This window comes from Entelurus aequoreus, linkage group LG11 (genome assembly GCF_033978785.1).
Source record: "Entelurus aequoreus isolate RoL-2023_Sb linkage group LG11, RoL_Eaeq_v1.1, whole genome shotgun sequence".
NCBI lineage: Eukaryota > Metazoa > Chordata > Actinopteri > Syngnathiformes > Syngnathidae > Entelurus > Entelurus aequoreus.
This window is the reverse complement of record NC_084741.1, coordinates 9789667-9815845: the sequence shown is the minus strand read 5'-3', so window position 1 is coordinate 9815845 and position 26179 is coordinate 9789667. Positions and strand designations below refer to the sequence as shown.

Sequence of the window (26179 nt, the reverse complement as noted above, 5' to 3'; positions counted from 1 at the left end):
CATCATCATAACAGTGAAAGCTAACATGTATGATGTCATCATCATAACAGTGAAAGCTAACACGTATGATGTCATCAACATAACAGTGAAAGCTAACATGTATGATGTCATCATCATCATAACAGTGAAAGCTAACACGTATGATGTCATCAACATAACAGTGAAAGCTAACATGTATGATGTCACCTAGTATGTAGATGCTGAAGAGTGCAGGACCAAGAACTGAACCCTGTGGAACTCCACACGTTACCTTAACATAGTCCAAGGTCACATTGTTGTGTGTGTGTGTGTGTGTGTGTGTGCGTGCGTGTGTGTGTGTGTGTGTGTGTGTGTGTGTGTGTGTGTGTGTGTGTGTGTGTGTGTGTGTGTGCGTGCGTGCGTGCGTGCGTGCGTGCGTGCGTGCGTTCGTGCGTGTCCTAGGTGGAAGACTTGGGTCTGGGCGGGGAGATTGTGCCTGTCGCCTACAGCCACGATGCTTCCAAGAGCAGATATTTGTACGTCAACAAGCAGCTTCACAAGATGCCTTCAGGAATAATGTAAGTACATGCAGTACTTCACTGTGTACTCAGGAATAATGTAAGTACATGCAGTACTTCACTGTGTACTCAGGAATAATGTAAGTACATGCAGTACTTCACTGTGTACTCAGGAATAATGTAAGTACATGCAGTACTTCACTGTGTACTCAGGAATAATGTAAGTACATGCAGTACTTCACTGTGTACTCAGGAATAATGTAAGTACATGCAGTACTTCACTGTGTACTCAGGAATAATGTAAGTACATGCAGTACTTCACTGTGTACTCAGAGAAGTAACTATACTCAGAGTACATCAACTCATGTGTTTAGTACACCAAACTTACTTCAACTTAATTATGATGACATTGAAAGTATTTCAGTTTAACATGTGGTGTGTTGCATCAAATACTTTGTCTCCTTTGTTAACTCCTCTTCTAATGTCTGTCTCCTTTGTTAACTCCTCTTCTAATGTCTGTCTCCTTTGTTAACTCCTCTTCTAATGTCTGTCTCCTTTGTTAACTCCTCTTCTAATGTCTGTCTCCCTTGTCAACTCCTCTTCTAATGTCTGTCTCCTTTGTTAACTCCTTTTCTAATGTCTGTCTCCCTTGTTAACTCCTCTTCTAATGTCTGTCTCCTTTGTTAACTCCTCTTCTAATGTCTGTCTCCTTTGTTAACTCCTCTTCTAATGTCTGTCTCCCTTGTCAACTCCTCTTCTAATGTCTGTCTCCTTTGTTAACTCCTCTTCTAATGTCTGTCTCCTTTGTTAACTCCTCTTCTAATGTCTGTCTCCTTTGTTAACTCCTCTTCTGATGTCTTTCTCCTTTGTTAACTCCTCTTCTGATGTCTGTCTCCTTTGTTAACTCCTCTTCTAATGTCTGTCTCCTTTGTTAACTCCTCTTCTAATGTCTGTCTCCTTTGTTAACTCCTCTTCTAATGTCTGTCTCCCTTGTCAACTCCTCTTCTAATGTCTGTCTCCTTTGTTAACTCCTCTTCTAATGTCTGTCTCCTTTGTTAACTCCTCTTCTAATGTCTGTCTCCCTTGTCAACTCCTCTTCTAATGTCTGTCTCCTTTGTTAACTCCTCTTCTAATGTCTGTCTCCTTTGTTAACTCCTCTTCTAATGTCTGTCTCCTTTGTTAACTCCTCTTCTAATGTCTGTCACCTTTGTTAACTCCTCTTCTAATGTCTGTCTGCTTTGTTAACTCCTCTTCTAATGTCTGTCTCCCTTGTCAACTCCTCTTCTAATGTCTGTCTCCTTTGTTGACTCCTCTTCTAATGTCTGTCTCCTTTGTTAACTCCTCTTCTAATGTCTGTCTCCCTTGTCAACTCCTCTTCTAATGTCTGTCTCCTTTGTTAACTCCTCTTCTAATGTCTGTCTCCCTTGTTAACTCCTCTTCTAATGTCTGTCTCCTTTGTTAACTCCTCTTCTGTCTGTCTCCTTTGTTAACTCCTCTTCTAATGTCTGTCTCCCTTGTCAACTCCTCTTCTAATGTCTGTCTCCTTTGTTAACTCCTCTTCTAATGTCTGTCTCCTTTGTTAACTCCTCTTCTAATGTCTGTCTCCTTTGTTAACTCCTCTTCTAATGTCTGTCTCCTTTGTTAACTCCTCTTCTAATGTCTGTCTCCTTTGTTAACTCCTCTTCTAATGTCTGTCTCCCTTGTCAACTCCTCTTCTAATGTCTGTCTCCTTTGTTAACTCCTCTTCTAATGTCTGTCTCCTTTGTTAACTCCTCTTCTAATGTCTGTCTCCTTTGTTAACTCCTCTTCTAATGTCTGTCTCCCTTGTCAACTCCTCTTCTAATGTCTGTCTCCTTTGTTAACTCCTCTTCTAATGTCTGTCTCCCTTGTTAACTCCTCTTGTAATGTCTGTCTCCTTTGTTAACTCCTCTTCTGATGTCTGTCTCCTTTGTTAACTCCTCTTGTCTGTCTCCTTTGTTAACTCCTCTTCTGATGTCTGTCTCCTTTGTTAACTCCTCTTGTCTGTCTCCTTTGTTAACTCCTCTTCTGATGTCTGTCTCCTTTGTTAACTCCTCTTCTGATGTCTGTCTCCTTTGTTAACTCCTCTTGTCTGTCTCCTTTGTTAACTCCTCTTCTGATGTCTGTCTCCTTTGTTAACTCCTCTTCTATTGTCTGTCTCCTTTGTTAACTCCTCTTCTAATGTCTGTCTCCTTTGTTAATGCCTCTTCTAATGTCTGTCTCCTTTGTTAACTCCTCTTCTAATGTCTGTCTCCCTTGTCAACTCCTCTTCTAATGTCTGTCTCCTTTGTTAACTCCTCTTCTAATGTCTGTCTCCCTTGTCAACTCCTCTTCTAATGTCTGTCTCCTTTGTTAACTCCTCTTCTAATGTCTGTCTCCCTTGTCAACTCCTCTTCTAATGTCTGTCTCCTTTGTTAACTCCTCTTCTAATGTCTGTCTCCTTTGTTAACTCCTCTTCTAATGTCTGTCTCCTTTGTCAACTCCTCTTCTAATGTCTTACTCCTTTGTCAACTCCTCTTCTAATGTCTGTCTCCTTTGTTAACTCCTCTTCTAATGTCTGTCTCCTTTGTCAACTCTTCTAATGTCTGTCTCCTTTGTTAACTCCTCTTCTAATGTCTGTCTCCCTTGTCAACTCTTCTTCTAATGTCTGTCTCCTTTGTTAACTCCTCTTCTAATGTCTGTCTCCCTTGTCAACTCCTCTTCTAATGTCTGTCTCCTTTGTTAACTCCTCTTCTAATGTCTGTCTGCTTTGTTAACTCCTCTTCTAATGTCTGTCTCCTTTGTCAACTCCTCTTCTAATGTCTTACTCCTTTGTCAACTCCTCTTCTAATGTCTGTCTCCTTTGTTAACTCCTCTTCTAATGTCTGTCTCCTTTGTTAACTCCTCTTCTAATGTCTGTCTCCCTTGTCAACTCCTCTTCTGATGTCTGTCTCCTTTGTTAACTCCTCTTCTAATGTCTGTCTCCCTTGTTAACTCCTCTTCTAATGTCCGTCTCCTTTGTTAACTCCTCTTCTAATGTCTGTCTCCTTTGTTAACTCCTCTTCTAATGTCTGTCTCCCTTGTCAACTCCTCTTCTAATGTCTGTCTCTCTTGTCAACTCCTCTTCTAATGTCTGTCTCCTTTGTTAACTCCTCTTCTAATGTCTGTCTCCCTTGTTAACTCCTCTTCTAATGTCTGTCTCCTTTGTTAACTCCTCTTCTAATGTCTGTCTCCTTTGTTAACTCCTCTTCTAATGTCTGTCTCCCTTGTCAACTCCTCTTCTAATGTCTGTCTCTCTTGTCAACTCCTCTTCTAATGTCTGTCTCCTTTGTTAACTCCTCTTCTAATGTCTGTCTCCTTTGTTAACTCCTCTTCTAATGTCTGTCTCCCTTGTCAACTCCTCTTCTAATGTCTGTCTCCCTTGTCAACTCCTCTTTTAATGTCTGTCTCCTTTGTTAACTCCTCTTCTAATGTCTGTCTCTCTTGTCAACTCCTCTTCTAATGTCTGTCTCATTTGTTAACTCCTCTTCTAATGTCTGTCTCCCTTGTCAACTCCTCTTCTAATGTCTGTCTCCCTTGTTAACTCCTCTTCTAATGTCTGTCTCCCTTGTCAACTCCTCTTCTAATGTCTGTCTCCCTTGTCAACTCCTCTTCTAATGTCTGTCTCTCTTGTCAACTCCTCTTCTAATGTCTGTCTCCTTTGTTAACTCCTCTTCTAATGTCTGTCTCCCTTGTCAACTCCTCTTCTAATGTCTGTCTCCTTTGTTAACTCCTCTTCTAATGTCTGTCTCCCTTGTCAACTCCTCTTCTAATGTCTGTCTCCTTTGTCAACTCCTCTTCTAATGTCTGTCTCCTTTGTTAACTCCTCTTCTAATGTCTGTCTCCCTTGTCAACTCCTCTTCTAATGTCTGTCTCCTTTGTCAACTCCTCTTCTAATGTCTGTCTCCCTTGTCAACTCCTCTTCTAATGTCTGTCTCCTTTGTCAACTCCTCTTCTAATGTCTGTCTCCTTTGTTAACTCCTCTTCTAATGTCTGTCTCCCTTGTCAACTCCTCTTCTAATGTCTGTCTCATTTGTTAACTCCTCTTCTAATGTCTGTCTCCCTTGTCAACTCTTCTTCTAATGTCTGTCTCCCTTGTTAACTCCTCTTCTAATGTCTGTCTCCCTTGTCAACTCCTCTTCTAATGTCTGTCTCCCTTGTCAACTCCTCTTCTAATGTCTGTCTCTCTTGTCAACTCCTCTTCTAATGTCTGTCTCCTTTGTTAACTCCTCTTCTAATGTCTGTCTCCCTTGTCAACTCCTCTTCTAATGTCTGTCTCCTTTGTTAACTCCTCTTCTAATGTCTGTCTCCCTTGTCAACTCCTCTTCTAATGTCTGTCTCCTTTGTCAACTCCTCTTCTAATGTCTGTCTCCTTTGTTAACTCCTCTTCTAATGTCTGTCTCCCTTGTCAACTCCTCTTCTAATGTCTGTCTCCTTTGTCAACTCCTCTTCTAATGTCTGTCTCCCTTGTCAACTCCTCTTCTAATGTCTGTCTCCTTTGTCAACTCCTCTTCTAATGTCTGTCTCTCTTGTCAACTCCTCTTCTTTGGTGTCCAGAGGACTGCTGAGGACAATGCCTCCCTTCTCACGTCCGCTGATCTTCAGCGTTGCCATGGAGATGTTTGTGAAGAAGAGACATCAGCAAGACGAGTCGGTCCATGCCTTTGTGTGTCGCAGGCTTGGCAAAGAGGTCCTCACAGTACACTCCAAATACACAAATACTTTCGTCAAACATAGTACAACATATCTGACAGTACATGCAGTATTTGTTGTGGCTCACGTGGTAGAACAACACATCCAGCTTCTGCCATCCTGACTTTGTGTCCTTGGGCAAGACATTTCACTCTCGCACCTTTGTAAACAGCAGGACTGCTTGTATCGCACATGATATCACACACATGCTTGTATCGCACATGATTCCACACACATGCTTGCATCACACATGATATCAAACACATGCTTGTATTGCATACGATATTACACACATGCTTTTATCGCACATGATATCACACATGCTTTTATCGCACATGATATCACACACATGCTTGTATCGCACATGATTCCACACACATGCTTGCATCACACATGATATCAAACACATGCTTGTATTGCATATGATATCACACACATGCTTGTATCGCACATTATATCACACACAAGGAAACATGCTGCAGCATTGCTTGTATCACACATGATATCACACACACATTCTCGTATTGCACATACCACACACAAGCAAACTCGCTGCAGAACTGTTTGTATTGCATATGATATCATAGACGTGCTTGTATTGCACAAGATATCCCACACATGCTTGTATTGCACATATTAAACACATGCTTGTATTACACATGATTCCACACACACACTTGTATCGCACATGATATCACACACGTGCTTGTATCACACATGATATCAAACACATGCTTGTATCGCACATTATATCACACATGCTTGTATCACACGTGATATCATACACAAGCTTGTATCACACATGATGTCACACACAAGTAAACACGCTGCAGGACTGCTTGTATCACACATGATATCATACACATGCTTGTATTGCACATGATATCACACACATGCTTGTATTGCACATGATATCACACACAAGTAAATATGCTGCAGGACTGCTTGTATCGCACATGATATCACACACATGCTTTTATTGCACATGAGATCACACACATGCTTGTATCTCACATATCACACACAAGTAAACACGCTGCAGGACTGCTTGTATCGCACATGATATCACACACATGCTTGTATTGCACATGATATCACACATAAGTAAATATGCTGCAGGACTGCTTGTATCGCACATGATATCACACACATGCTTTTATTGCACATGAGATCACACACATGCTTGTATCTCACATATCACACACAAGTAAACACGCTGCAGGACTGCTTGTATCGCACATGATATCACACATGCTTTTATTGCACATGAGACCACACGCATGCTTGTATCGCACATGATATCGCACACAAGTAAACATGCTGCACGACTGCTTGTATCGCACATGATGTCACACACATGCTTGTATTGCACATGATATCACACACAAGTAAACATGCTGCAGGACTGCTTGTATCGCACATATCACACACATGCTTGTATCGCACACAAGTAAACATGCTGCAGGACTGCTTGTATCGCACATGATATCATGCACATGCTAGAATGGCACATGATGATGATGATGTGTGTGTTCCCTGCTAGCTTGCAGATATCGCAGTAGACAGTCTGTGTCGGGGTGTGTTTGCTGGAGACTGCAGGAAGTTGAGCGTGCGCTCTTGTTTTCCTGCCCTCTACAACGCTGAGCAGCACAGAGGTTCCCTCACACTCGGCATGCTGCTGGGATCAGGTAGGTTTTACTATGCACCACTCTACATGCTAACATGCTGTACTAGTCTACATGCTAACATGCTGTACTAGTCTACATGCTAACATGCTGTACTAGTCTACATGCTAACATGCTGTACTAGTCTACATGCTAACATGCTGTACTAGTCTACATGCTAACATGCTGTACTAGTCTACATGCTAACATGCTGTACTAGTCCACATGCAGGACTCTAGATGCTAACATGCTGTACTAGTCCACATGCAGGACTCTAAATGCTAACATGCTGTACTAGTCCACATGCAGGACTCTAAATGCTAACATGCTGTACTAGTCTACATGCTAACATGCTGTACTAGTCCACATGCAGGACTCTAAATGCTAACATGCTGTACTAGTCCACATGCAGGACTCTAAATGCTAACATGCTGTACTAGTCCACATGCAGGACTCTAGATGCTAAGGGAGTTTTCATCGTGGCAGAGGACTTTAACCAAGCTAACATGAAAACTGTGTTCCCTCATTACCATCAATATATGAATGTTGCAACCAGGGGTGGAAGTACATTGGACATGGTGTATAGCAATATTAAACATGCATATAAAGCTGCACCACGCCCCCACCTCGGCTCCTCAGACCATCTATCTGTGATGCTAATTCCTGCATACAAAGCCCCTGCTGACCAGGAAGCAAGCTACAGTGAAGCAGGTGAGGACCTGGCCAGAGGGAGCCATGTCAGCATTACAAGACTGCTTGGAAACCAGACTGGGACATGTTCAAAGCAGCCACCACACATGTGTGGAGGAGTATGCAGAGTCTGGGTCCGCATACATTCAGAAGTGCATGGAGGATGTCAGTGTGATCAAGAACATCCCCACACGGGCCAACGACAAACCCTGGATGAACAGTGAGGTACGTGCAGTGCTGAAGGCTCGGAACAAGGCTTTCAAGTCTGGCGACATGGTGGCATTAGAATCCGCCAGAGCTAACCTGAACCGTGCCATTAGGGTTGCAAAGCGTGCTCACAGTCAGAGAGTGCAGGACTTCTTTGAGAACCCTACAAACACTAGAGGAATGTGGCAGGTCATACATGTCATCACGGACTATAAAGCTGCCCCCCGTCCCTGTGACAACAGTATCAGCTTCCTAGATGACCTTAACAACTACTTTGCAAGGTTTGAGGCACTTAACACCACTCCGGCGAGAAAATCCATCCCTTGCCCTGATGAGCAGCCGCTCAACCTGGATATAGCGGATGTCCGGGAAACCCTGAGGAGAGTAAACCCCCGGAAAGCACCGGGACCTGATGACATTCCGGGCAAGGTGCTTAGGGGGTGTGCAGACCAGCTGGCTGGGGCTCTCACAGACATCTTCAACATCTCGCTGACCCAGGCTGTGGTACCATCAGGTTTTAAGACGGCCACAATCATCCCAGTGCCTAAAAAACCCACAATCTCCTCCCTCAATGATTACCGCCCTGTTGCACTCACCCCCATCATAATGAAGGCTGGTAAAGGAATATATTGTCTCCAGACTTCCCCCCACATTCGACCCATACCAGTTTGCTTATCGCCCTAACCGCTCCACAGAGGACGCCATCTCCTCTGCACTCCACCTGAGCTTAGAACATCTGGAAGGAAAGGACACACACATGCGGATGTTGTTCCTGGACTTCAGCTCAGTATTCAACACCATCATCCCGCAGCACTTGGTGAGCAAACCTTGGATTCAGTACCCCCCTATGCAACTGGCTGCTAGACTTCCTCACAGACAGACCCCAATCTGTGAGAGTGGGCGACAACACCTCCAGTGCCATCTCCCTGAGCACCGGCTCCCCCCAGGGCTGCGTCCTGAGTCCACGTTGATGACTCATGACTGCTGTGCCAGGTCCACTACTAACCACATTGTGAAGTACACAACAGAAGTGGGCCTCATCCGTGACAACAACCACAAGGACTACAGGGAGGTGAAACATCTGGTTGACTGGTGCAGAACCAACAACCTGGTCCTGAATGTCAACAAGACCAAGGAGATCATGGTTGACTTCAGGAAGCACCAGTCCAGCCACGCTCCACTCTTCATCAACGGCACAGCGGTGGAGATAGTAAGCAGCACCAAGTTCCTGGGGGTGCAGATAACTGACAATATAACCTGGTCCCTACACACCGGAGCTCTTGTAAAAAGAGCTCAGCAGCACATGCACTTTCTGCGTGGGATGAAAAGAGCACAGCTCCCTCCCCCCATTCTTAGCACATTCTACAGAGGCACTATAGAGACCACCTGCATCTGTCTGGACTGGAGCCTGCAGGGCCTCAGACTGGAAGTCTCTCCAGAGAGTGGTGAGGACGGTGGAAAAGATCATCAGGACTCCTCTTCCTCCTATCCAGGAGATGGCAAAAAGCCGCTGCCTGACCAGGGCTCAGAAAATCTGCAGAGACTCCTCCCACCCCCACCATGGACTGTTTTCACTGCTGGACTCTAGAAGGAGGTTCCGCAGCCTCCGTAGCAGAACCTCCAGGTTCTGTAACAGCTTCTTCCCTCAGGCCGTAAGACTCTTGAACGCATCATAATAATCCCCTCAACTCCCCCCAAAATGGATTACTGGCTGGAATATAAAGACAATATAACATACATCCATAAACCTGGATTATATTTATCTGTACAGTAATCTATTGATTTATATCTGCACATTATTGCTCTTTTATCCTGCACTACCATGAGCTAATGCAACTTCTTATCTGTACTGTAAAGTTCACATTTGAATGACAATAAAAAGGAAGTTTAAGTTTAAGTCTAACATGGTGTAGTAGTCCACATGTAGCAGTCTAGATGCTAACATGGTGTAGCAGTCTAGATGCTAACATGGTGTAGCAGTCTAGATGCTGACATGGTGTAGTAGTCTAGATGCTAACATGGTGTAGCAGTCTAGATGCTAACATGGTGTAGTAGTCCACATGTAGCAGTCTAGATGCTCACATGGTGTAGCAGTCTAGATGCTAACATGGTGTAGTAGTCTAGATGCTAACATGGTGTAGCAGTCTAGATGCTAACATGGTGTAGTAGTCTAGATGCTAACATGGTGTAGTGGTCTAGATGCTAACATGGTGTAGCAGTCTAGATGCTAACATGGTGTAGCAGTCTAGATGCTAACATGGTGTAGTATTCTAGATGCTAACATGGTGTAGTAGTCTAGATGCTAACATGGTGTAGCAGTCTAGATGCTAACATGGTGTAGCAGTCTAGATGCTAACATGGTGTAGTAGTCTAGATGCTAACATGGTGTAGTAGTCTAGATGCTAACATGGTGTAGTAGTCTAGATGCTAACATGGTGTAGCAGTCTAGATGCTAACATGGTGTAGTATTCTAGATGCTAACATGGTGTAGTATTCTAGATGCTAACATGGTGTAGTAGTCTAGATGCTAACATGGTGTAGCAGTCTAGATGCTAACATGGTGTAGCAGTCTAGATGCTAACATGGTGTAGCCGTCTAGATGCTAACATGGTGTAGCAGTCTAGATGCTAACATGGTGTAGCAGTCTAGATGCTAACATGGTGTAGTAGTCTAGATGCTAACATGGTGTAGCAGTCTAGATGCTAACATGGTGTTTGTGTGTCCTGCAGGGACGTCCAAGGTGGTTCCTCCTGGTTCTCTTAGCCGGAGGTCAGTGAAGGAGTCCTGGTCTCAGTGGTCTCTCAGACGGGGTCTGGAGTCGCTCCCAGAGTCCATAGGTGACTTCCTCCAACACAGCAGCAGGGCCCTGGTGCACCTGGACTCACCTGTGACACACCTCAGTCCTACAGCCACCGGGTGGACGGTAAGGTGACACACACCAACTGGACTCTCATCTTCTTCAACTTATATTGTGTGTGTGTGTGTGTGTGTGTGTGTGTGTGTGTGTGTGTGTGTGTGTGCGCAGATCCACATGGAGGATGGGATGATATCAGCTGACCATATTGTATCTGCTCTGCCTGCTAAAGGTTGGTCACATGTTGTCATTCTCTGGAAAAAAGGTATAATCTCACCTTATAATTGGCTGTGACGCATGAGCAAAACAACATGATGATTGTTCTCCACACACCTTTCTGGGAGAAAACACTGGGATTAGGAGTAGAAAGTTACACAACCTGCTACCTCCTCACACAACCTGCTACCTCCCCACACAACCTGCTACCTCCTCACACAACCTGCTACCTCCTCACACAACCTGCTACCTCCTCACACAACCTGCTACCTCCTCACACACAACCTGCTACCTCCTCACACACAACCTGCTACCTCCTCACACACAACCTGCTACCTCCCCACACACAACCTGCTACCTCCTCACACACAACCTGCTACCTCCTCACACACAACCTGCTACCTCCTCTCACACAACCTGCTACCTCCTCTCACACAACCTGCTACCTCCTCACACAACCTGCTACCTCCTCACACACAACCTGCTACCTCCTCACACAACCTGCTACCTCCTCACACACAACCTGCTACCTCCTCACACACAACCTGCTACCTCCTCACACACAACCTGCTACCTCCTCACACACAACCTGCTACCTCCTCACACAACCTGCTTCCTCCTCACACACAACCTGCTACCTCCTCACACACAACCTGCTACCTCCTCACACACAACCTGCTACCTCCTCACACACAACCTGCTACCTCCTCACACACAACCTGCTACCTCCTCACACACAACCTGCTACCTCCTCACACACAACCTGCTACCTCCTCACACAACCTGCTACCTCCTCACACACAACCTGCTACCTCCTCACACACAACCTGCTACCTCCTCACACACAACCTGCTACCTCCTCACACACAACCTGCTACCTCCTCACACAACCTGCTACCTCCTCACACACAACCTGCTACCTCCTCACACACAACCTGCTACCTCCTCACACAACCTGCTACCTCCTCACACACAACCTGCTACCTCCTCACACAACCTGCTACCTCCTCACACACAACTTGCTACCTCCTCACACACAACCTGCTACCTCCTCACACACAACCTGCTACCTCCTCACACAACCTGCTACCTCCTCACACACAACCTGCTACCTCCTCACACACAACCTGCTACCTCCTCACACACAACCTGCTACCTCCTCACACAACCTGCTACCTCCTCACACACAACCTGCTACCTCCTCACACAACCTGCTACCTCCTCACACACAACCTGCTACCTCCTCACACACAACCTGCTACCTCCTCACATGTCGGTACCTCCTCACACACAACCTGCTACCTCCTCACACAACCTGCTACCTCCTCACACACAACCTGCTACCTCCTCACACAACCTGCTACCTCCTCACACACAACCTGCTACCTCCTCACACACAACCTGCTACCTCCTCACACACAACCTGCTACCTCCTCACACACAACCTGCTACCTCCTCACACACAACCTGCTACCTCCTCACACACAACCTGCTACCTCCTCACACACAACCTGCTACCTCCTCACACACAACCTGCTACCTCCTCACACAACCTGCTACCTCCTCACATGTCGGTACCTCCACAATATCATGATGATGTCATCAATCATGTGACTTTGTGTGTTCAGTGCTCTCGGCCGTCCTGCCCTCCTCCTGCCTGCCTCTCATCCAGCAGCTGCAGGACATCTCCAGTGTGACTGTGGCTGTGGTCAACCTCCAGTATGAAGGCTGTGTGCTTCCTGTTAGGGTGAGAAACTTCCTTCACTAGTAACTTCCCCTCATTGTACTACTACTGAAACAGATCTACTAGTAACCCTCATTGTACTACTACTGAAACAGATCTACTAGTAACCATCATTGTACTACTACTGAAACAGACCTACTAGTAACCATCATTGTACTACTACTGAAACAGATCTACTAGTAACCATCATTGTACTACTACTGAAACAGATCTACTAGTAACCATCATTGTACTACTACTGAAACAGACCTACTAGTAACCATCATTGTACTACTACTGAAACAGATCTACTAGTAACCATCATTGTACTACTACTGAAACAGATCTACTAGTAACCATCATTGTACTACTACTGAAACAGATCTACTAGTAACCATCATTGTACTACTACTGAAACAGACCTACTAGTAACCATCATTGTACTACTACTGAAACAGATCTACTAGTAACCATCATTGTACTACTACTGAAACAGACCTACTAGTAACCATCATTGTACTACTACTGAAACAGATCTACTAGTAACCATCATTGTACTACTACTGAAACAGATCTACTAGTAACCATCATTGTACTACTACTGAAACAGACCTACTAGTAACCATCATTGTACTACTACTGAAACAGACCTACTAGTAACCATCATTGTACTACTACTGAAACAGACCTACTAGTAACCATCATTGTACTACTACTGAAACAGACCTACTAGTAACCATCATTGTACTACTACTGAAACAGATCTACTAGTAACCATCATTGTACTACTACTGAAACAGATCTACTAGTAACCATCATTGTACTACTACTGAAACAGATCTACTAGTAACCATCATTGTACTACTACTGAAACAGATCTACTAGTAACCATCATTGTACTACTACTGAAACAGATCTACTAGTAACCATCATTGTACTACTACTGAAACAGACCTACTAGTAACCATCATTGTACTACTACTAACACATATTTATTTACTTTCATCTACTAGTGCTGCCAACATGTTGTGTAGGCACACCCAACATGTTGTGTAGGCACACGGTCCTGACTAGTGCCGCCAACGTGTTGTGTAGGCACACGGTCCTGACTAGTGCACCCAACATGTTGTGTAGGCACACGGTCCCGACTAGTGCCGCCAACGTGTTGTGTAGGCACACGGTCCTGACTAGTGCACCCAACATGTTGTGTAGGCACACGGTCCCGACTAGTGCCGCCAACGTGTTGTGTAGGCACACGGTCCTGACTAGTGCCGCCAACGTGTTGTGTAGGCACACGGTCCTGACTAGTGCACCCAACATGTTGTGTAGGCACACGGTCCCGACTAGTGCCGCCAACGTGTTGTGTAGGCACACGGTCCCGACTAGTGCCGCCAACGTGTTGTGTAGGCACACGGTCCCGACTAGTGCCACCAACGTGTTGTGTAGGCACACGGTCCCGACTAGTGCACCCAACGTGTTGTGTAGGCACACGGTCCTGACTAGTGCACCCAACGTGTTGTGTAGGCACACGGTCCCGACTAGTGCCGCAAACGTGTTGTGTAGGCACACGGTCCTGACTAGTGCACCCAACGTGTTGTGTAGGCACACGGTCCCGACTAGTGCCGCAAACGTGTTGTGTAGGCACACGGTCCCGACTAGTGCCGCCAACGTGTTGTGTAGGCACACGGTCCCGACTAGTGCCGCCAACGTGTTGTGTAGGCACACGGTCCCGACTAGTGCACCCAACGTGTTGTGTAGGCACACGGTCCTGACTAGGGTTATGTCAGCTGGGACTAGAGACTAACTGTACTACAGTAGGACACTAACTGTACTACTGAAGTACACTAACTGTACTACTGGAGTACACTAACTGTACTACTGGAGTACACTAACTGTACTACTGGAGTACACTAACTGTACTACTGGAGTACACTAACTGTACTACTGAAGTACACTAACTGTACTACTGGAGTACACTAACTGTACTACTGTAGTACACTAACTGTACTACTGAAGTACACTAACTGTACTACTGTAGTACACTAACTGTACTACTGAAGTACACTAACTGTACTACTGTAGTACACTAACTGTACTACTGAAGTACACTAACTGTACTACTGTAGTACACTAACTGTACTACTGTAGTACACTAACTGTACTACTGTAGTACACTAACTGATCAAATGAAAAGCATGACTGAGTGGTTTGGCATTCAGTTCCCATCAGTTTTAATTTTCAATAATAACCATTTGGTATATTCAGAATGGGATGTGGGTGAGGGGGGCACAGGGTAATGAAGGCAGGGTAGACCCTGGACAAGGAAGGCGGTGTAGATAGAACCTGGGCAAAGAAGACTGGGTAGACCCTGGACATTGAAGACGGGGTAGACCCTGGACAAGGAAGACGGGGTACACCCTGGACAAGGAAGACGGGGTGGACCCTGGACAAGGAAGGCAATGTAGACAGACCCTGGACAAGGAAGACGGGGTGGATAGACCCTGGACAAGGAAGGCAGGGTAGACAGACCCTGGACAGAGAAGACGGGGTAGATAGACCCTGGACAAGGAAGATGGGGTAAATAGACCCTGGACAAGGAAGACGGGGTAGATAGACCCTGGACAAGGAAGATGGGGTAAATAGACCCTGGACAAGGAAGACGGGGTGGACCCTGGACAAGGAAGGCAAGGTAGACAGACCCTGGACAAAGAAGACGGGGTAGATAGACCCTGGACAAGAAAGGCGGGGTAAATAGACCCTGGACAAGGAAGACGGGGTAGATAGACCCTGGACAAGGAAGGCAGGGTAGACAGACCCTGGACAGAGAAGACGGGGTAGATAGACCCTGGACAAGGAAGATGAGGTAGTTAGACCCTGAACAAGGAAGATGAGGTAGTTAGACCCTGAACAAGGAAGAGGAGGTAGTTAGACCCTGGACAAGGAAGATGAGGTAGATAGACCCTGGACAAGGAAGACAGGGTAGATAGACCCTGGACAAGGAAGATGAGGTAGATAGACCCTGGACAAGGAAGACAGGGTAGATAGACCCTGGACAAGGAAGACAGGGTAGATAGACCCTGGACAAGGAAGATGAGGTAGTTAGACCCTGGACAAGGAAGATGAGATAGTTAGACCCTGGAAAAGGAAGATGGGGTAGTTAGACCCTGGACAAGGAAGATGGGGTAGTTAGACCCTGGACAAGGAAGATGAGGTAGTTAGACCCTGGACAAGGAAGATGAGGTAGATAGACCCTGGACAAGGAATATGGGGTAAATAGACCCTGGACAAGGAAGATGGGGTAGTTAGACCCTGGACAAGGAAGATGAGGTAGTTAGACCCTGGACAAGGAAGATGAGGTAGATAGACCCTGGACAAGGAAGACAGGGTAGATAGACCCTGGACAAGGAAGACAGGGTAGATAGACCCTGGACAAGGAAGATGAGGTAGATAGACCCTGGACAAGGAAGATGAGGTAGATAGACCCTGGACAAGGAAGATGAGATAGTTAGACCCTGGAAAAGGAAGATGGGGTAGTTAGACCCTGGACAAGGAAGATGGGGTAGTTAGACCCTGGACAAGGAAGATGAGGTAGTTAGACCCTGGACAAGGAAGATGAGGTAGATAGACCCTGGACAAGGAAGACAGGGTAGATAGACCCTGGACAAGGAATATGGGGTAAATAGACCCTGGACAAGTAAGATGGGGTAGTTAGACCCTGGACAAGGAAGATGAGGTAGTTAGACCCTGGACAAGGAAGATGAGGTAGATAGACCCTGGACAAGGAAGACAGGGTAGATAGACCCTGGACAAGGAATATGGGGTAAATAGACCCTGGACAAGGAAGATGGGGTAGTTAGACCCTGGACAAGGAAGATGAGGTAGTTAGACCCTGGACAAGGAAGATGAGGTAGTTAGACCCTGGACAAGGAAGATGAGGTAGATAGACCCTGGACAAGGAAGATGAGGTAGTTAGACCCTGGACAAGGAAGATGAGGTAGTTAGACCCTGGACAAGGAAGATGAGGTAGAAAAACCCTGGACAAGGAAGATGGGGTAGATAGACCCTGGACAAGGAAGGCGGGGTAGATAGACCCTGGACAAGGAAGATGAGGTAGTTAGACCCTGGACAAGGAAGACAGGGTAGATAGACCCTGGACAAGGAAGATGAGGTAGATAGACCCTGGACAAGGAAGATGAGGTAGTTAGACCCTGGACAAGGAAGACGGGATAAATAGACCCTGGACAAGGAATATGGGGTAAATAGACCCTGGACAAGGAAGATGGGGTAGTTAGACCCTGGACAAGGAAGATGAGGTAGTTAGACCCTGGACAAGGAAGATGAGGTAGGTAGACCCTGGACAAGGAAGATGAGGTAGTTAGACCCTGGACAAGGAAGATGAGGTAGTTAGACCCTGGACAAGGAAGATGAGGTAGGTAGACCCTGGACAAGGAAGATGAGGTAGTTAGACCCTGGACAAGGAAGATCAATCAATCAATCAATGTTTATTTATATAGCCCTAAATCACAAGTGTCTCAAAGGGCTGTACAAGCCACAACGACATCCTCGGTGTCGAGTGGGTCTGACATAATATTGTGAAAGTCCAACACATCAGCGAAAGTCCAGTCCATGGTGGGGCCAGCGGGAACCATCCCGAGCGGAGACGGGTCAGCAGCGTAGAGATGTCCCCATCTGATGGACAGGCTAGCGGTCCACCCCGGAGCAGAGTAGAAAAGAAAAGAAAAGAAACGGCAGATCAACTGGTCTAAAAATAGATAGAAGGAAGATGAGGTAGTTAGACCCTGGACAAGGAAGACAGGGTAGATAGACCCTGGACAAGGAAGGCGGGGTAGGTAGACCCTGGACAAGGAAGATGAGGTAGTTAGACCCTGGACAAGGAAGACAGGGTAGATAGACCCTGGACAAGGAAGGCGGGGTAGGTAGACCCTGGACAAGGAAGATGAGGTAGTTAGACCCTGGACAATCAAGATGAGGTAGTTAGACCCTGGACAAGGAAGATGAGGTAGTTAGACCCTGGACAAGGAAGATGAGGTAGTTAGACACTGGACAAGGAAGATGAGGTAGTTAGACCCTGGACAAGGAAGATGAGGTAGTTAGACCCTGGACAAGGAAGATGAGGTAGATAGACACTGGACAAGGAAGATGAGGTAGTTAGACCCTGGACAAGGAAGATGAGGTAGTTAGACCCTGGACAAGGAAGATGAGGTAGATAGACCCTGGACAAGGAAGATGAGGTAGTTAGACCCTGGACAAGGAAGATGAGGTAGTTAGACCCTGGACAAGGAAGATGAGGTAGATAGACCCTGGACAAGGAAGATGAGGTAGTTAGACCCTGGACAAGGAAGATGAGGTAGTTAGACCCTGGACAAGGAAGATGGGGTAGATAGACCCTGGACAAGGAAGGCGGGGTAGATAGACCCTGGACAAGGAAGATGAGGTAGTTAGACCCTGGACAAGGAAGACAGGGTAGATAGACCCTGGACAAGGAAGACAGGGTAGATAGACCCTGGACAAGGAAGATGAGGTAGATAGACCCTGGACAAGGAAGATGAGGTAGTTAGACCCTGGACAAGGAAGACGGGATAAATAGACCCTGGACAAGGAAGACAGGGTAGATAGACCCTGGACAAGGAATATGGGGTAAATAGACCCTGGACAAGGAAGATGGGGTAGTTAGACCCTGGACAAGGAAGATGAGGTAGTTAGACCCTGGACAAGGAAGACAGGGTAGATAGACCCTGGACAAGGAAGACAGGGTAGATAGACCCTGGACAAGGAAGATGAGGTAGATAGACCCTGGACAAGGAAGACGGGATAAATAGACCCTGGACAAGGAAGACAGGGTAGATAGACCCTGGACAAGGAAGATGAGGTAGATAGACCCTGGACAAGGAAGATGAGGTAGTTAGACCCTGGACAAGGAAGACGGGATAAATAGACCCTGGACAAGGATGACAGGGTAGATAGACCCTGGACAAGGAATATGGGGTAGATAGACCCTGGACAAGGAAGATGAGGTAGTTAGACCCTGGACAAGGAAGACAGGGTAGATAGACCCTGGACAAGGAAGGCGGGGTAGGTAGACCCTGGACAAGGAAGATGAGGTAGTTAGACCCTGGACAAGGAAGATGAGGTAGTTAGACCCTGGACAAGGAAGATGAGGTAGTTAGACCCTGGACAAGGAAGATGAGGTAGTTAGACCCTGGACAAGGAAGATGAGGTAGTTAGACCCTGGACAAGGAAGACGGGGTAGTTAGACCCTGGACAAGGAAGACGGGGTAGATAGACCCTGGACAAGGAAGGCGGGGTAGGTAGACCCTGGACAAGGAAGATGAGGTAGTTAGACCCTGGACAAGGAAGATGAGGTAGTTAGACCCTGGACAAGGAAGATGAGGTAGTTAGACCCTGGACAAGGAAGATGAGGTAGTTAGACCCTGGACAAGGAAGATGAGGTAGTTAGACCCTGGACAAGGAAGATGAGGTAGTTAGACCCTGGACAAGGAAGATGAGGTAGTTAGACCCTGGACAAGGAAGGCTGACAACATTCACAGACCAGAGAACCTTTAGAGTTGCCAATGAGTGTCCTGAAATATAAAGACCTCATATTCTCTATAGTCTATATGTATATCCTGTACTGTACTTACTGTACGTGTGTTATCAGGGATTTGGACACCTGCTTCCATCATCAGAGGATCAAGGAGTCCTGGGTGTGGTTTATGATTCTGTACCTTTCCCACAACACAACAGACCTGCTGGACCAACAACCAGACTGACGGTAATAAACCTTTTTACTACTACTGTACATACTGTACACTGTACTGTGAGTTTTTCCTTGCCCGTATGTGGGCTCTGTACCGAGGATGTTGTTGTGGCTTGTACAGCCCTTTGAGACACTTGTGATTTAGGGCTATATAAATAAACATTGATTGATTGATATATGATGAATATTTACTACTACTGTACATACTGTACACATATATGATGAATATTTACTACTACTGTACATACTGTACACATATATGATGAATATTTACTACTACTGTACATACTGTACACATATATGATGAATATTTACTACTACTGTACATACTGTACACATATATGATTATTTACTACTACTGTACATATTGTACACTCATTATATATGATGAATATTTACTACTACTGTACATACTGTACACGTATATGATGAATATTTACTACTACTGTACATACTGTACACATATGTTTAATTTACTACTACTGTACATATTGTACACTCATTATATATGATGAATATTTACTACTACTGTACATACTGTACACATATATGATGAATATTTACTACTACTGTACATACTGTACACATATATGATGAATATTTACTACTACTGTACATATTGTACACTCATTATATATGATGAATATTTACTACTACTGTACATACTGTACACATATATATTATTTACTACTACTGTACATATTGTACACTCATTATATATGATGAATATTTACTACTACTGTACATACTGTACACATATATGATGAATATTTACTACTACTGTACATACTGTACACATTATATATTATGAATATTTACTACTACTGTACATACTGTACACATTATATATGATGAATATTTACTACTACTGTACATACTGTACACTCATTATGTATTATGAATATTTACTACTACTGTACATACACCTGTTGACATACTGTACACTCATTATATATGATGAATATTTACTACTACTGTACACATATATGATGAATCTTTACTACTACTGTACATACTGTACATTCATTATGTATGATGAATATTTACTACTACTGTACATTCACCTGTTGACATACTGTACACTCATTATACATGATGAATATTTACTACTACTGTACATACACCTGTTGACATACTGTACACTCATTATACATGATGAATATTTACTACTACTGTACATACACCTGTTGACATACTGTACACTCATTATACATGATGAATATTTACTACTACTGTACATACACCTGTTGACATACTGTACACTCATTATATATGATAAATATTTACTACTACTGTACATACTGTACACCTATATGATGAATATTTACTACTACTGTACATACAGTTGTTATGAATTAATATTATTACAAGTTAAACTTTGTAAACAATAATTGATGTTTAAACTAAATCATAATAAACATGAAAGACATCTTCCAGAATAAAATCATACGCTTTTACAAACATGACGTCATCATTTGGTGTTGGCTAATATTAATCATCATCATCATTATAGTAGGGTGTTATTATTACTAAAGATGATCAATAATCAAAATAATAATCATCATAGTAGGGTGTTATTATTACTGAAGATGATCAATATTCATCATAATAGGGTGTTATTATTACTGAAGATGATCAATAATCATAATAATCATCATAGTAGGGTGTTATTATTACTGAAGATGATCAATATTAATCATAATAGGGTGTTATTATTACTGAAGATGATCAATAATCATAATAATCATCATAGTAGGGTGTTATTATTACTGAAGATGATCAATATTAATCATAATAGGGTGTTATTATTACTGAAGATGATCTATAATCATAATAATCATCATAGTAGGGTGTTAAAATTACTGAAGATGATCAATAATCATCATAGTAGGGTGTTATTATTACTGAAGATGATCAATAATAATCATAGGGTGTTATTATTACTGAAGATGATCAATAATCATAGTAGGGTGTTATTATTACTGAAGATGATCAATAATCATCATAGTAGGGTGTTATTATTACTGAAGAAGATCAATAATCATCATAGTAGGGTGTTGTTATTACTGAAGATGATCAATAATCATCATAGTAGGGTGTTATTATTACTGAAGATGATCAATAATCATCATAGTAGGGTGTTATTATTACTGAAGATGATCAATAATCATCATAGTAGGGTGTTATTATTACTGAAGATGATCAATAATCATCATAGTAGGGTGTTATTATTACTGTAGATGATCAATAATCATCATAGTAGGGTGTTATTATTACTGAAGAGGATCAATAATCATCATAGTAGGGTGTTATTATTACTGAAGATGATCAATAATCATCATAGTAGGGTGTTATTATTACTGAAGATGATCAATAATCATTATAGTAGGGTGTTATTACTGAAGATGATCAATAATCATCATAGTAGGGTGTTATTATTACTGAAGATGATCAATAATCATTATAGTAGGGTGTTATTATTACTGTAGATGATCAATAATCATCATAGTAGGGTGTTATTATTACTGAAGAGGATCAATAATCATCATAGTAGGGTGTTATTATTACTGAAGATGATCAATAATCATCATAGTAGGGTGTTATTATTACTGAAGATGATCAATAATCATTATAGTAGGGTGTTATTACTGAAGATGATCAATAATCATCATAGTAGGGTGTTATTATTACTGAAGATGATCAATAATCATTATAGTAGGGTGTTATTATTACTGAAGATGATCAATAATCATCATAGTAGGGTGTTATTATTACTGAAGATGATCAATCATCATAGTAGGGTGTTATTATTACTGAAGATGATCAATAATCATCATAGTAGGGTGTTATTATTAATGAAGATGATCAATAATCATTATAGTAGGGTGTTATTATTACTGAAGATGATCAATAATCATCATAGTAGGGTGTTATTATTACTGAAGATGATCAATAATCATCATAGTAGGGTGTTATTATTACTGAAGATGATCAATAATCATTATAGTAGGGTGTTATTATTACTGAAGATGATCAATAATCATCATAGTAGGGTGTTATTACTGAAGATGATCAATCATCATAGTAGGGTGTTATTATTACTGAAGATGATCAATAATCATCATAGTAGGGTGTTATTATTAATGAAGATGATCAATAATCATTATAGTAGGGTGTTATTATTACTGAAGATGATCAATAATCATCATAGTAGGGTGTTATTATTACTGAAGATGATCAATAATCATCATAGTAGGGTGTTATTATTACTGAAGATGATCAATAATCATTATAGTAGGGTGTTATTATTACTGAAGATGATCAATAATCATTATAGTAGGGTGTTATTATTACTGAAGATGATCAATAATACGATTATTTTCAAATGGAAGCACAATGATTATATAGTTGTGTACCTGCTCAAAGACTATAGACTAGTGGTTAGAGTAGGTAGGTTGTGAGTCATAGCAAAGACTATAGACTAGTGGTTAGAGTAGGTAGGTTGTGAGTCATAGCAAAGACTATAGACTAGTGGTTAGAGTAGGTAGGTTGTGAGTCATAGCAAAGACTATAGACTAGTGGTTAGAGTAGGTAGGTTGTGAGTCATAGCAAAGACTATAGACTAGTGGTTAGAGTAGGTAGGTTGTGAGTCATAGCAAAGACTATAGACTAGTGGTTAGAGTAGGTAGGTTGTGAGTCATAGCAAAGACTATAGACTAGTGGTTAGAGTAGGTAGGTTGTGAGTCATAGCAAAGACTATAGACTAGTGGTTAGAGTAGGTAGGTTGTGAGTCATAGCAAAGACTATAGACTAGTGGTTAGAGTAGGTAGGTTGTGAGTCATAGCAAAGACTATAGACTAGTGGTTAGAGTAGGTAGGTTGTGAGTCATAGCAAAGACTATAGACTAGTGGTTAGAGTAGGTAGGTTGTGAGTCATAGCAAAGACTATAGACTAGTGGTTAGAGTAGGTAGGTTGTGAGTCATAGCAAAGACTATAGACTAGTGGTTAGAGTAGGTAGGTTGTGAGTCATAGCAAAGACTATAGACTAGTGGTTAGAGTAGGTAGGTTGTGAGTCATAGCAAAGACTATAGACTAGTGGTTAGAGTAGGTAGGTTGTGAGTCATAGCAAAGACTATAGACTAGTGGTTAGAGTAGGTAGGTTGTGAGTCATAGCAAAGACTATAGACTAGTGGTTAGAGTAGGTAGGTTGTGAGTCATAGCAAAGACTATAGACTAGTGGTTAGAGTAGGTAGGTTGTGAGTCATAGCAAAGACTATAGACTAGTGGTTAGAGTAGGTAGGTTGTGAGTCATAGCAAAGACTATAGACTAGTGGTTAGAGTAGGTAGGTTGTGAGTCATAGCAAAGACTATAGACTAGTGGTTAGAGTAGGTAGGTTGTGAGTCATAGCAAAGACTATAGACTAGTGGTTAGAGTAGGTAGGTTGTGAGTCATAGCAAAGACTATAGACTAGTGGTTAGAGTAGGTAGGTTGTGAGTCATAGCAAAGACTATAGACTAGTGGTTAGAGTAGGTAGGTTGTGAGTCATAGCAAAGACTATAGACTAGTGGTTAGAGTAGGTAGGTTGTGAGTCATAGCAAAGACTATAGACTAGTGGTTAGAGTAGGTAGGTTGTGAGTCATAGCAAAGACTATAGACTAGTGGTTAGAGTAGGTAGGTTGTGAGTCATAGCAAAGACTATAGACTAGTGGTTAGAGTAGGTAGGTTGTGAGTCATAGCAAAGACTATAGACTAGTGGTTAGAGTAGGTAGGTTGTGAGTCATAGCAAAGACTATAGACTAGTGGTTAGAGTAGGTAGGTTGTGAGTCATAGCAAAGACTATAGACTAGTGGTTAGAGTAGGTAGGTTGTGAGTCATAGCAAAGACTATAGACTAGTGGTTAGAGTAGGTAGGTTGTGAGTCATAGCAAAGACTATAGACTAGTGGTTAGAGTAGGTAGGTTGTGAGTCATAGCAAAGACTATAGACTAGTGGTTAGAGTAGGTAGGTTGTGAGTCATAGCAAAGACTATAGACTAGTGGTTAGAGTAGGTAGGTTGTGAGTCATAGCAAAGACTATAGACTAGTGGTTAGAGTAGGTAGGTTGTGAGTCATAGCAAAGACTATAGACTAGTGGTTAGAGTAGGTAGGTTGTGAGTCATAGCAAAGACTATAGACTAGTGGTTAGAGTAGGTAGGTTGTGAGTCATAGCAAAGACTATAGACTAGTGGTTAGAGTAGGTAGGTTGTGAGTCATAGCAAAGACTATAGACTAGTGGTTAGAGTAGGTAGGTTGTGAGTCATAGCAAAGACTATAGACTAGTGGTTAGAGTAGGTAGGTTGTGAGTCATAGCAAAGACTATAGACTAGTGGTTAGAGTAGGTAGGTTGTGAGTCATAGCAAAGACTATAGACTAGTGGTTAGAGTAGGTAGGTTGTGAGTCATAGCAAAGACTATAAAAATGGGAGCCATTACCTCCCTGCTTGGCACTCACCATCAAGGCTTGGAATTGGGGGTTAAATCACCAAAATGATTCCCGAGCGCGGCCACCTCTGCTGCTCACTGCTCCCCTCACCTCCCAGGGGGTGATGAAGGGTGATGGGTCAAAGGAGAGTCATTTCACCACACCTAGTGAGAGAGAGTGTGTGTGTGTGTGTGTGTGTGTGTGTGACTTGAACTTGTATTGACTTAAGACTCACCTGTGGTTCAGGTGATGATGGGCGGAGCTTGGTTCCAGGAAGTGTTTGGGCCACCAGCATCAGTACGTGAGGAACATCTTTTACGTGGAGCCACTGAAGCTGTGAGTCAACACCTGGGGGTCACCTCAGCACCCAGCTGGACTCATGTGGCTCTGCAGCAGGTACCAATATTCACTACCATAGTCATAACCATACCCATAATCATATTCATACCCATATTCATAGGTATAACCATAATCATAGCCATATTCATAACCATATTCCTACTCATAACCATAACCATCTGCATATTCATAACCATATTCACATTATTATTCACAATCATATTCATAATCATAACCATATTCATATTTTTTCATTCCTCATTTATTTCTATTAGTACTATAAATGTACAGTATAAAACCTTGTTAGTATGATAAATGTACGGTATAAAACTTTATTGTTAATATGATAAATGTACAGTATAAAACTTTATTGTTAGTATGATAAATGTACGGTATAAAACTTTATTGTTAGTATGATAAATGTACAGTATAAAACTTTATTGTTGGTATGATAAATGTACAGTATAAAACTGTTAGTACTATAAATGTACAGTATAAAACTTTATTTAAAAGTTATTGTTAGTATGATAAATGTACAATATAAAACTTTATTGTTAGTTTAATAAATGTACAGTAAAAAACTTTGTTAGTATGATAAATGTACAGTATAAAACTTTATTGTTAATATGATAAATGTGCAGTATAAAACATTGTTAGTATGATAAATGTACAGTATAAAACATTGTTAGCATGATAATGTACAGTATAAAACTTTATAGTTAGTATGATAAATGTACAGTATAAAACTTTAAACTTTATTGTAAATTACACAAGTTTATTATCAGTATGACATGTACATTATACGAGTGTATTGTTAGTATGTGTATTATCAAGTATACATGTAAATTTACACAGGACTGTAATATCCAAATATACATGTGTAATATCCAAGTATATATACAAGTACACATGTGTAATATACAAGTATACATGTGTAATGTACATGTGTAATGTACAAGTACACATGTGTAATATACATGTGTAATATCCAAGTATATATACAAGTACACATGTGTAATATACAAGTATACATGTGTAATGTACA

The 26179-nt window shown here is 42.7% G+C and overlaps 1 protein-coding gene across 4 annotated transcripts in view; it reads left to right on the top strand.

Annotated features, from left to right (window-relative positions):
• Positions 1-26179, top strand: part of ppox (protoporphyrinogen oxidase) — a 38256-nt gene that overhangs the window by 10955 nt on the left and 1122 nt on the right. For all 4 annotated transcript variants that reach the window (XM_062062418.1, XM_062062419.1, XM_062062421.1 and 1 more), the window contains exons 4-11: positions 421-536; positions 5070-5202; positions 6748-6892; positions 10495-10688; positions 10791-10851; positions 12464-12582; positions 19238-19351; positions 25042-25191. In XM_062062418.1, coding sequence (XP_061918402.1) covers positions 421-536; positions 5070-5202; positions 6748-6892; positions 10495-10688; positions 10791-10851; positions 12464-12582; positions 19238-19351; positions 25042-25191 — 1032 coding nt within the window. The remainder of the gene's footprint in view (positions 1-420; positions 537-5069; positions 5203-6747; positions 6893-10494; positions 10689-10790; positions 10852-12463; positions 12583-19237; positions 19352-25041; positions 25192-26179) is intronic.